Below are 12,666 nucleotides of genomic sequence, written 5' to 3' on the forward strand. Positions count from 1 at the left end.
AATTTTAGTCTAAATAATTCCTAATTTCTGCTTTTCTAACTCAAACATTAGGTCTAATATCCTATAAATGAGGTTCATTGACCATAAAGTCCAAAAATAACTGTACAACTAAGTTAATAAGTTAGTGTTACGTAGTGTTGAAAACGTCAAAAAAAGTGAGGAAAAGTTAAAAACATTGATAAAAAAGCCTCAGCAAAGGTTTTCAATTATGACGAGAAGACGACACGAGGGTTAAGGATCCCCATTGCAGGTGTGCCTCTAGTCTTCCTGGGGTCCCGAGAAGTTGCCATGGCGAACATGTTAGCCAACAGTTGCCTTTTCATTTACTCATCCATTGGATAGGGAGCGACATCAGTGTTTATTTAGTGCAATATAAGTCAAATATCCCCTTATTTTTTAGCTCGGCTTTTGCTCTGTTGTCACTGAAAAAGAACTGCTGGCCCTAAAGCCCAAACCATGAAGGACCACTAAGAGCACCGCCTTTCTCATGTGATCTATTGTTAAAGGAACAGTTTGTATATTTTGAACAGGGGTTGTTAAAGGTACTTGTCCATAGTCAGTTAATAGTCTATATCCATGACGTTTCATTCATGGGATAGTTTCGGTGCTGCTGGAGGATTATGCCGGATATCCATCCATTCTGCTTTCTTTGTGTTGGCATTCTAAACTCCGGTCGATTCTGGAAACATCTTCCGAGCTAGAACCAACAGTCAAATTGTGTTTATGTTTTTTTTCAGTAAAATTATCATCATCATCACACACTCAACAGCCATTTTAATTCCAGAGCTCGCCTACCTAAATGCACATGTTCTGTGTGACTAATGTACGTGTGCTGCTGTAACACCGTAATTTCCCATTTTTTGGGATCAATATCTATCTATCTATCTATCTATCTATCTATCTATCTATCTATCTATCTATCTATCTATCTATCTATCTATCTATCTATCTATCTATCTATCCATCTATCCATCTATCCATCTATCCATCTATCCATCTATCCATCTATGTTCCACCGGGACAAGTTCCTTCCCAAGGCTATTTTTCAGAGACACCGTTGGTCTGTCCGGCCCAAGACGATTGGGACTAGCCAGACCCTCCTCTGCAGCGTGTGGAGGATGGTCTGGCATTGCCAATTTATTACCAAGTACAGTGTCTTGGAGTAGCTTTTAAAGCATTATACAAATTAAATGTACAATTATTAGTAGCAGTAGATGACCTAAGCTAAGCAATGCACGGGACGGCAGCTAAACTTATTTTGGCCACCTAAAATGCCGCTGGCTCGATCGGTTAGTGTGTGTTATTGTGTGACTTTGGTGTTAGTTAGGGGGCTAGTTCAGATTCACCTAAAGTCACACAATAACGCTAACTAACTAACCGATCAAAGCAGCGGTAGACCAGCAACTCCCGAGTTCTGCCATGTAAAATGACTGTTTTTGTCAATGGAGTCTGGTGTCTCAGTGAGCATAGATGGATTTAACGGCTTCAGCTCCCCGTTGGAAATGGCTGTCCAACAGCAAGTTAAAGTGGTGAAGATAGTCTTTAAAAAAGCGTACTCTTAAAATGATATTAATTATTTAATAAGCTATATTTACTGTAAGTACCTCATACAACCCCACTTCAAAATATCCAAACTATCCCTTTAAATATTAGACATAGCTGCATTGATGTCCTTCAATACCTCGGATGAGTGTATTAAAGCTATAGGGCGTAGTTTCTGTCTCCACCATGTGGAATTCTAAGTAATAAACAATTCTGTCGGTGAATCCACTTGATGCAAGCCTTCCGGTTAGCTTTGTAGCAACTTGTTTTGCAATGGCTTGAATGTAATGGACGTTTATTAATATTAAAAAGTTAAGCACTAAAGCTTTAAGCTAAGTTTCAATTTTTCCTCATTGTAAGAGAGGTAAGAGAACTTTCCTGCAGAAACCTTTACAATGGAACATCTTTAATGCTTTGAAAGAACGACAATGTGTTGCTTATAGGGAATGTTTCATATTTGAATGAAAGTAAAACTATTAACAGTGACAACAAAGTCGGGGGGGAGTACCTCTGGGCTTTCTTCCTCCGAGCTGAAGCGGTGCAGAGCGGACGTCTTCCTCAGCCGAACTCCAAATGGATTGTCGGGGTTTCCCTCCACGACGACAGAGCTCTCTGTAGGCGGAGAGGTGGAAAAGTTGGCCTGTGGTGTAGATTTTCTTAAATTGAACTCCAACAGCAAGTTTCACGTCATGTGACTGAGAGAACATTACTTTCATTGGTTGTAGTTGTAATAGTAGTTGTCTATTCTACACTACACTAGTTTTTATTAAGATCTTGTTTCATTTCCACCACATCTATATCTATATATATAAATCTATATACACACACACACACACACACACACACACATCTATATGTACACATCCATATCTCTCTCTCTCTCTCTCTCTCTCTCTCGTCCGTCCTATAGTATATATATATAAGATATCTATATATATATATAATACACATATACACACACACCACACGACACACACACACACAATATACAGTGTATATATTTAAATATATATATATATATACACACACACGTATAGATATACACACACACACTAATATATATATATATATATATATATATACATATATACACACACACACATATATACTGTATATATATATATATATATATATATATACATATATATACATACACACACACACACCCACACACGTATATATATGTGTGTGTTTATATACATATGTTTCTGTCTTAGTGAAGCACTTTTATATAAATAAAAAAAACTTTAAACTAGTGCAAGGTGAAAACGTAACTGAAAATAATACTTAAAAAGGCCCCAAAAAGTACCCATATAAAGAATCTTCATGGTCTACCTTTAGACTTGTTCATTGCGGGGGGGGGGCTTCAGGGGCTCCAGCCCCGAAGGTTTTCTTAATTTTTGGGCATTTTTAGGCCTTTAATGACAGGACAGCTGAAGAACTGAATTTGTTGAACCTGTGCCCACTAGGTGGAGGAGTAAACCTCTATATATGGGGGCCCACTCTACCAAATGAGCTATCTGGGCGCCCAAGCCCAGAATCTTTTAGGCCAACTTTACTGTCTTTCAGTGGCTGTGGCGGGCTGTTTTAAAGCTAGATATAAATATCATATGAAACTAAATAACCAAAGGTAGGTTGGCATGGACACTTCAAAGGTGTCCCTTGCCCTCTCACCTCCAGATATCCGAATTATATGTTTTATATGGGTACCCATGAGTCTCCCTGTTGTGTTAATCCAATGCAGCAACTATCATGTTTTTCACAACTTGTTGTGAGATCTGTAGGCATTCTAAACAAGTCGCTTGAAAATGGGGCAGATAGTTGCCATAAACTGAAAAAAATAAATATTAATGCCCTCGGGACCCTAGGTTTTCTCCTGAGCCCTGAGCGACTACAACATCCGGCCTCGCCCCCTGGTTCACCGTCCTTACCGTCTGTTTTTGCAGCAGCTGAGGTCTGAGTTTGAATGGATGATGGAGACGATGATGCAGTGCCGGTCCCTGTGGTCCTCACTCTGCCAGAACTCAACACCAGTTCAACCTTAGCTCGACTCGATGGCTCCGCTTTCCCTTCAGGGCCCTTCGTAGCTTCCGCCTCCACCCCTCCGGGCACAGCGACGGCGGACGGCGTATGGGAGACGCAGGCGGACGGGGAGGAGGGAGGAATCAAACTCTCTTCTACATCCCCGACAGAGAGGGATCTCTGCCAGGCGGGGGCGATGGTGAAGCGGGTTCTGCTCTGCTCCGAACCTCTGGGTGGGGGTTTAACGTCTTCCTCACCAGAGGCGGGAGGTGTAGCTTCTCCATCCAGGGCCCAATGTTTTTCCACTTCTACGGTTTCCACATTGTCAGCTGGTTCTTCTTCTTCTCTTTCTTCTTCTGTGGCTGCTATACGTCGCTGTGTGGCTGCTACAGCATGACAGGGTGTCTCACCTTCGCGGCGGTGTGCGGCAGTTGGGGACTGGGGGAAGAAAGGCGTGGCTTTCTCTGAGCTCGGAGAGAGCAGATTTATGTGGATGGTGCTGGTCTTACTGGGAGTGCTGGCTCCACCCTCCAGCGATGGAGCCTCGCAGTGCGATTCAGGAAGAAACAGCGAGAAAGGCTTAGCCTGTTCACCTTGATTCCCCCCCCCTTGCTTCATGTCTAAATGGGATGTTTCGACACCTTCCCGCTGCAGAGCTTGTTCAGTTAGATCTGCATCAGGTCGGTTTGCTTCACCCTTTTCCTCTTGCTCTGATATCTGTTCTGTGTGGTCAATATCTACGCTATCTTCCCTTTCGTCTCCGAAGCTTTCAGTGGACGCTGTTTGACTTTCACGCACTACAGCAAACCCCGGATGACCCCCCAGTTGTGTTTCATCATCGTTTGTGCACGCCATGACGTCTCCAACCGCAACACCCTCCTCTTCCTCCGGCAGCGACACGGCACCTTTCTCTTCAGGAAACGTCCCCGTCATCTCTTCTGCGTCGTCCCTCTCGTCTTCCATCGCTTCCTCCGCCTCCTCCACTCTCTCCTTTGCATCCTTCACCTCTTCATCGCCCTGGTCCCTCTTCTCCAGTCCCTCCTCCTCCACCTCGGGCTCCTTCGTCTCTAGCTCTATCACCTCCTCCTCTCCTTCACTTTCTTCTACGTCTTTTCTTTCTTCCTCCTCTGCCCGGTCGACAGTGTTTCCTGTAAGCGTAGCATGTTGTTCCTCCTCTGCCTCGTCGTTTTCGCCCTCCTCTTCTTGCTGGAAGATAGAGGAGAGAAGAACATAGGACAAGTAGAGATTTGAGTTTTTTAACTGCACACGGTACAGATAGGCGCATGTTGGTAGTGCCGTATTACTGGCTTTTAACCCTTTGAACTCTGCAGTAGAAATGGTCTTTGCTGTTGTGGTTTAGGGTTTTTGGTTGGGTTCGTTTTCCCTTTTTCATCGGCCTCCTTGTGTTTTTGTCTGTTTTCTCTGGTCTTATGTTGCTGGTCCTGTCTTGTGTTTCTCTGTACCTGTTTGTTCTACTTCCTGTTTTATTTTTTGTCAGTCAGCTTCCTGTCTTGTCTTTTCTAGTCCAGCTTTACTTTGTTTGTCTGATTGTCCTGCCCCGCCCTAATGTGATTCACCTGACGTCTCACCTGTTCCTCATGACCTCGTTACCTTTTGTATTTAACAGTGTTTCCTTTGTCTCTTGTCAGATCATTCTGGTTCGTTTGCCTGTCTGCACGTCAAGTTGTCGCAGTATTCCTGTTATTGTTACTGTTTCCCTGGTTGTGGCGATTATATGTTTTTTGTCCTTTTTTGGATGCTTACCTTTAGCCTTGTTTTCTGGACATTTTCGTTCCTTTGAGGCTTTTCTTGTGTTTTGGACATTAAACTCCTGTTTACCCCCACTGCCTGTCTGCCGTACCTCCTTTCTGCTTTTGGGTCCATCCTCACTACCCCTAACACTTGCATTACATCCTGTTATTTTTGAAATGATTTATTTTAATTTATTTTTTTATTCTATTTTCCTTTTTCTTGTTTCTGTACTCCTACACCTGTCGGTACATTCCTGTGTGCACCACAATGCACAGGGAGGGAGATGGGTGGGTAAGTTAGACAAATGGCAGATACGTGTTTAGTGTCTGGTTATAGGGTTGTGGAGGGGGAAATGGGTGGGAATGTCTTTAATAAATGTCAAACCTGCTACCTTTGTTATTCCCAATACAGCCTGTAATAATTTGAGGTTTGAGCAAATATTGGTATTTTGGCTTACTGTGAGGTCATTTCTTGGAGTTTTTTCAAATGCTTCATATCCCTAAATCCTTGCTATAAGACATGTAAGTCAGGTAATGTAACTCAAAAAAAAAAGAATACGATTGATAATAGTATTTAAATTAACTCATGAATAAAAGAAAGGATAGCGCTGCACCTATGTGGTGGCAGCGCTCTCCCCATAGAAAACAATGGAACGGCCGTGCGATGGCACTCTTGGTTTAAAAAAAAAAAAAAAGGCTCAAGGAATGGCATCAGTTGGCTTTTAACCCTTTAGTAAACAGAGAGCGCCGTCTCTGGGCTCAGAAAATAAGAAAATGCGTCATGAAGCTTCATTAGGCCTTTTTAAAGCTACTTCATTTAATAAATTCAAAAAATAACAAGAACATACGCCATGTTCACTGATGTGTTCCACCACTAGTTTCTTCTTCTTCTTCTTCACCATCTTGACAGGAAGCAGTGCTCGAAGTGCTCACCACTTCCTGTGTGGTGTGATCTGAGTCGGCCTGATAACCGACAGGCTCGTCCTCCTCTGCCTCCTCGTCCTTTACCTCCTCTCCTCCCTCTATCTCCACATCTTCTCTTCCTGTTCCTTCCCCTCCTCCTCCGTCTCCAGGACAACACCCTCCGTCTCCAGACAGGACGCCAGCGGAGTCTTCAGGGACTCAGCACTTCCTGTAAAGGAGCTCTCCTCCCCTCCTCCTCCTCCTCCTCCCCCGCCTGTCCAGGACTTCATCTTCTTCTCCGCTCAGTGCCGAGTCATTTTCATCCCCCTTCTCTTCTGCTTCATGGGCAACACTGGGGGGGTCCAGCGGATACTCCCTGAGACCAGCAGGGGCTCCGGCGTGGTCTAAAGCAGATATAATAATACTAATAATAATAATATAACAACAATACCTTAATTTAAAAATTGCTTTTTAAGTTGCAAAGTGCATAACATTTATTAAAAACACACAAAAAAAAATTGATTTCCCTTATCTCCTAAGGAGAGGGAGAGGGAGGGGGGGGGGGGGGGGGGGGGGGGGGCAATGAGAAGGCCTGATCACCTTAAGTTCCAGGAGTGACCATGTGACCCAGTTCAGACCAACAGAGAAAAGATCAACAAGCCACTGACGACATGTAAAATTGGATTAATTCATAATATTACTTTCTTAAATCTACCATCCATTTTTTTTATGATACAACATTGCAGCATCCTGAGATTTTTTGGTAAGTTACTAGGAAAACTCAGCCTAGAGTAGTTTATTCTCCTAAAACAAGTTTTCTTAATACCAAAAAAATCACAACTTTATTATGTTCAGGGTTAGACCTATTCAAAGAAACGGAGCTTTAAGAGTTCCTCTTTTTCTTTAAAAGGATAAAATTTAAATTTAAAAGAGCTACGCTAAAGTTGGCAATTTGATGAATGCAAGTTATTTCAATTGATATTCTGTTATATTTTCAATCTGTGTGTGCAAAAAAGACATGATGTGGGACCGGCGGTCCCCCCGCCCCCCACCCACATTATTCAATGTCAGTATCAAGGCATGTGACCATTTTGATTCGACTATGAAAATTCTTAGTCGGGGAGACCCCTAGAGGGACCACGAGTGACCTAGCAGAGGATCTCAGGTTTCCTTTAAGCTCGCATGGGGAAAGAAGTTCAGCTATATGTTTAGGAGCTATCCCCCATTCAAGCCTTAAAAGTGATTCTATTTTATAATTCACTCTAAAAACAAACGGGGAGCCAATGGGAGTGCTTTTCAAATTGGTGTTATGTGTTCTCTCCCTGTTGGTCTGGATATGAGTCTGGCTGGGGCATTGAGTTTACATTTGAGAATGAGTTTACTGAGGTTTGTTGTGAGAATGTGAGAAAAGTGTCTGCAGCAATCTAATCGGGAGGAAATTAAATGATCATTGCCTCCACGTTTGCAGATAGAAATGACCGAATATTTAAATGTTTCTATCAAGTGGTCGGATCAGTAGAGGGTGAAACAACAAAAACAGTCAGACTGAAGGAGGAGAAAACAATGAGGAATGCTGGGAACAATCACCTGGGACTGTCCGAGAGGAGGCTCTGGAGCTGGGCTTGGAGGAGGCCAGGGCCTGGGGGTCTGGGTGACACAGCTCCAGAAGAGAGGAAGAGCCCGGCCCGGAGAAACATCTGTTCTGCTTCCGACTTGTCCTGTCCCTCCTCCCATCTCTCACCAGGGGTGTCTGGAATGCTGGGGCTGTCCCCTCCTCCTCATCTTCTTCTTCTTCTTCGTCCCTATCCACCTTTGTTTCAGCTCATCCACACTTACAGCTGGACCACAGACGAAGCAAAGGTCTCAGAGGGCAACCTGTATGATGCATGCCAGCAAAGGGTACGGAAGTCTATGGCGTGCCAGTTGTTTATCATGAAATAATTTAACACAAATCAAAGATTCATTAACTCGTTTGTGTGTGTGCGTAATGTATGGGAGACTTATCCCTCTGTTGTCCTTGGGTCAATCCAACCATTTTTCCTATTTCAATGTTCTTTTTAATTCCCCAAATAACATGACTGATTCCACACAACGCTCTTTGGTTGATTTTGATGGATAATTTGGGGTGTCTTATTCAATTTTATAGCAATTGAAATAGAATTATTAATTAGTAAAGAATTTCTATTATATAAAAGTTGATGTATTCCAGTCTGTGATTATCCTCAACAAACTTTCCTTTATTTAGCCTAAATAATTCCTAATCTCTGCTTTTCTAATTCAACATTAGGTTAATTTTCTATAAATGAAATTTGTTGACCATAAATTCCAAAAATAACTGTAAAACTAAAGTTAATTAATATTAGTGTTAGTTAGTGTTAAAACGTCAAAAATGTGACAACATTGGAAAAAAGCGTCAAAATTGTGGAAAAAGTTCAAAACATTGATAGAAATTTTCAACTTTGGCGGGAAGACAACACAAGGGTTAATTACATAATATTTACTATATTCCACTAAATGTCTGATTTGTGTGTTTGCTCAATATCCATTTTCAATATCTAAGAGTAAATCTCATCAGCGTCTGTGAGCCATCACATGCAGCATGCTTCTACCAAGATCTATAGTTTTTGGTGATTGGCTGTCAACATTACACGCCGTAAGACACGTAGGAAAAACAACGTTTGTCGTAATGTTGCAATTTTCTTTTGTTATAATGGTAATATAATATATTTAGGAACCGGTATCAAAGTCAGGGTATTGTATTTGTAACGATATCTAACGGTTTTGAACAATACCCAGCCCTACCTTACCCTGGAAACCAGAGTTCTCGCAAGCACAATTTGAATTTGCTGAGTCACTCTGGCATCGAGTAATGCTGCTCATTAACTATGCCCTGTAGCCGAGCTGAACCATCACATCGCTGTATCTGATATAGGCGGGGCCAGAGCGAGCTGAACAGATGACAACATCTAATCTACCAGTTAGCTCCGCTGGTAGCTAAGCGTACGATACTCACCCCAATGTGTTGTTGTGATTGGTCGTAGCGTTAACCATTGCGTGCAGTGAGATCGAATGCACGCTTGGTCCTGCCCCTTGAGAGGAGTCACTTTTCATCACTGGATGCCAGACCCTTATCCATTTGGATTTGGGTTTGGATTTCCAAACTAGCCCACCTATGTGTACGTTTTTTTATCATTTTTTAGTTGTAGCTCTTCTTTTTATTGTTTTTGTCAACTGAAATATGTGACTGTTATGAGAAAGTCTTTAATAAAAAGAAGAAAATGCATTTTTGCTAAATCTAGTATATAATAATAATTGGAGTGCACTCCTAAGCATATTATTATCATACAGATAATGAAATTGAATGTGAATTCTTTAATTGGTGGACAAAGAGCTAATTTCTATAGAAACTAAATATTTTCCTCTCCCAAGCATCTTTTTAAGCAATTTTATTTTCATTAGAAATCAGGACATACAGTAATAGAAAATAGAGCAATTTCATTTTTAAATTTAAGTTGCGAATTAAAAAATTTAATGCATTTCAGATTTATTTTTCTTTGGTCATTATTGCAATGTTATGCATAGGAGACACTGACATCATTTACCAATGAGCTTTCATTTTAATTATAATGTGGGAGCAATTATGCATTGTCATACTGTATATTTCCTTTGCCAACTGAAAAGAATTTGGAATTTCTATTTGATTAAATGGTTTCATGTTAATATTGGGCAGTGGGAGACTTCCATACAGGCAGAGGACTTGATTTGAAGGCAAAAAAGTTAAGTCAAGCAGAAAACCAAACTTCCCCTTCTGATGTCTGTGTTGTTCTCGCTCCCCGACGCTTCTGTTATGGAGGTGTTCAGCGTCTCGTCCCCACGGAGTCTCCCTCTGCCTTCCTCTCCAGCCTCTGTGTGGACGGAACATTAAGGATTACATCATTACTCTCAATGACCCTTTATAAAATACATATTTTCCACTAAAGAATGTGAACCTTGGAAGCATGTTAAAGTGAGACCCACCTCAGGCCCTCTGATTGGAACATGGCTCCTTTGTTAAAGTTCAAGTTCAAATTATTGTCATATGCACTTTAGTACAAGTACCACAGCAATGAAATACAGTGTGCCCTATTGCACTCTCTCCAGCACCAGTCACAGTAACAATCATAACATAATATAGTTTAAAAACAATAAAACCATTTAACCACCGCAATAAACAGTGGCTAAGTAACTAAATACGACCCCAGCCCTCCTCTCTCTGCGCTATCATTCAACAACCTGATTACCTGAGGATAAAAACTATCCCTAAAACGTGATGTGCGCGTTGGGATACTCTGCAACCGTCTCCCTGATGGAGGTGGGAGAAGAGGTTGTGTGCAGGAGCGATTAGAATCTTGCATAATACTACGTGCCTTCTTAGTACTACGTTTCCAGTAAATATGTTGCAATGGGTCAAGTGGAACTTAAAATTGATGTTTTGAAGGAGAAAATTCCTAAACTTGTATCGTATTTTGTCCTTTAGCTTGAAGTGACTGACCTTAGTGTTGCTGAAACATTAGGCATCTCGTTTTATTATATAAATAACATTGATTGGATGTTGCGTTCTAAAGTGTGTTATGCATTTTGTAGTAATCTCACAAGTTATGGAAAATGTCAATTTGTCACATGTGTATTCCTACATGGTGACAGTTAGATAGTCAGGTTAAGTGCCACTGAGTGAACACCGGTCTATGGCTGACCCATCTCATTTATACTAGCATGTTATGACTGGCTGAACTGGATATATCACTCATGCTTCAACTTCCTTAAAAAGATGTCTGATGTGTTCCCCTTTTATTGTCCCTACCCATTCTTTTTCATTCCATTCCATCCACTTATTTGGAAACTTGGTGTGAATGTATATACTCCTTCTCCAATCCCTCGTTGGACAACTAGTCAATGGACCATTGTTCTTGTGAAGATCTGGACTTAAAAGGGACAACTGGGATGGATGGGTGGTGGGGGGGTTTGATGTGTGGGATACCTTTCATGTTGGTTAATTTCTGCATAACACAACCACATGTTGTTTGTACTATTTGGTCCATTATGTGCTGTGAAAATGCTACATTGTTTAGGAAAATCAATCAAAATTGTTTAAACAAAAAAAACAGAAAGATGTCCGTGAGGAGCAAGCAGAAACATGAGCAGCCAGTCTACTCAATTTGGAAGAGAAAACCAAGACGAACAGAGGACTCATAATCAAACTTTGCACAGAAATCTTTCTTGCATTGCTACAATTTTTATGATGAGCAAAAAAACTAGCCAAAACTATGAAAACAGGACCCAAGTTGTAATGAACCAGATGGTCATCTAAAGGACATTAACGGGGGTGCCCCTGGGAGCCCACCTGGTATTCCTAGCCTTTCCCCCATGGTGCTTTGCTGCATGTCACGCCCCTCTCTCTCCTCCCACTCCCTATCTTGATCTGTCCTGTTAATAAAGGCACTACGAGTACATGCGCTTCGACGGACAATACTTATGGAATGGAAATCTTCTACATCCCCAAAAGCCTCCACGTGGCTTACTGATATTATCATGTTTCTAAAAATGGAGAAAAAAATCAAATGCCCCTTAGAAGATCATCCAGAATATTTTACTAAAATTTGGCCCTTTACTGACTTAATTTGAAACGTCTACTCTTCTGTAAGGATGGTAGAGCACAATGACTACATTATATTCATCATAATAGAAGAAAGGTGGTTTTGTCTGTTATTATTTTTAATTTGGCATTTTTAATTTTTAATTTTTTTTAATTAATTATTTTTTTTCTTCCTTTTTTTTTTTTTAAATTTGTTTCTTTTATGTCCTTTTCCCAGCACAAGGTTTGTTGTGGGTAGGACGGGTTTATGAAAGATGTCCTGTTACAATTGACATAGTTATGTTCCACTGTATTTGTAACCTTCTCTAAAACATAAAAACACTCGTTAAAAAAATAAATAAAATAAATAAAAATTAAAAAATACATGTGCTCATGTCATTGTGTTTATATGCGTCCGAATGTCTTCACAAGACAGTTTCCTCCTCCGTTGCAGGCTTTGTGTCTCAGCCCAGCTTGTGTTTGGCAGCAGAGTTGTCCAGACAGCCGAAGGGACTAGCCGGCAGACTGAAGTCCCCCGGACCACCAGGGGGCTCATCCTCTCTGCTGGAGGCAGCGCAGGACAACTGGGACAAGACAAGGGGGGGAAGAGTTTGACAAATAACTTATTAACAGGGGGAATTCTCCCGAGGCGTTCGAAACACACTTCAACAAGTAAAGTTGATAGTGATAAAAGGGTTTTTTTCCCTTAAAAAAAATGAAGATAAAAACCCCTAAAGTGATAGAGCAGCACCAGTAGAGAGAGAGAGTGAGGGAGAGGGAGGGAGACAAAGAGGGATCCAGCTGTAAAATATAGCTGTCCTTAGACCAAAAAAAAAA

General features: G+C 41.2%; 1 protein-coding gene and 1 long non-coding RNA gene across 3 annotated transcripts in view; one reads left to right on the forward strand and one right to left on the reverse strand.

Moving 5' to 3' along the window:
• Window positions 1–12,666, reverse strand: part of zgc:66433 (cancer-related regulator of actin dynamics) — a 94,672-nt gene that overhangs the window by 5,246 nt on the left and 76,760 nt on the right. For both annotated transcript variants that reach the window (XM_032510850.1, XM_032510851.1), the window contains exons 11-12: window positions 3,474–4,770; window positions 2,051–2,154 (exon numbers count right to left, since the gene is read on the reverse strand). In XM_032510850.1, coding sequence (XP_032366741.1) covers window positions 2,051–2,154; window positions 3,474–4,770 — 1,401 coding nt within the window. The remainder of the gene's footprint in view (window positions 1–2,050; window positions 2,155–3,473; window positions 4,771–12,666) is intronic.
• LOC116685953 (uncharacterized) overlaps window positions 7,994–12,666 on the forward strand; it is a 5,798-nt gene continuing 1,125 nt past the window's right edge. Inside the window, exons 1-2 of the long non-coding RNA XR_004331090.1 lie at window positions 7,994–8,016; window positions 10,080–10,085. This is a non-coding gene — a long non-coding RNA (uncharacterized LOC116685953). The remainder of the gene's footprint in view (window positions 8,017–10,079; window positions 10,086–12,666) is intronic.

The sequence above is a fragment of the Etheostoma spectabile genome, unplaced genomic scaffold (genome assembly GCF_008692095.1).
Source record: "Etheostoma spectabile isolate EspeVRDwgs_2016 unplaced genomic scaffold, UIUC_Espe_1.0 scaffold273, whole genome shotgun sequence".
Taxonomy (NCBI): domain Eukaryota; kingdom Metazoa; phylum Chordata; class Actinopteri; order Perciformes; family Percidae; genus Etheostoma; species Etheostoma spectabile.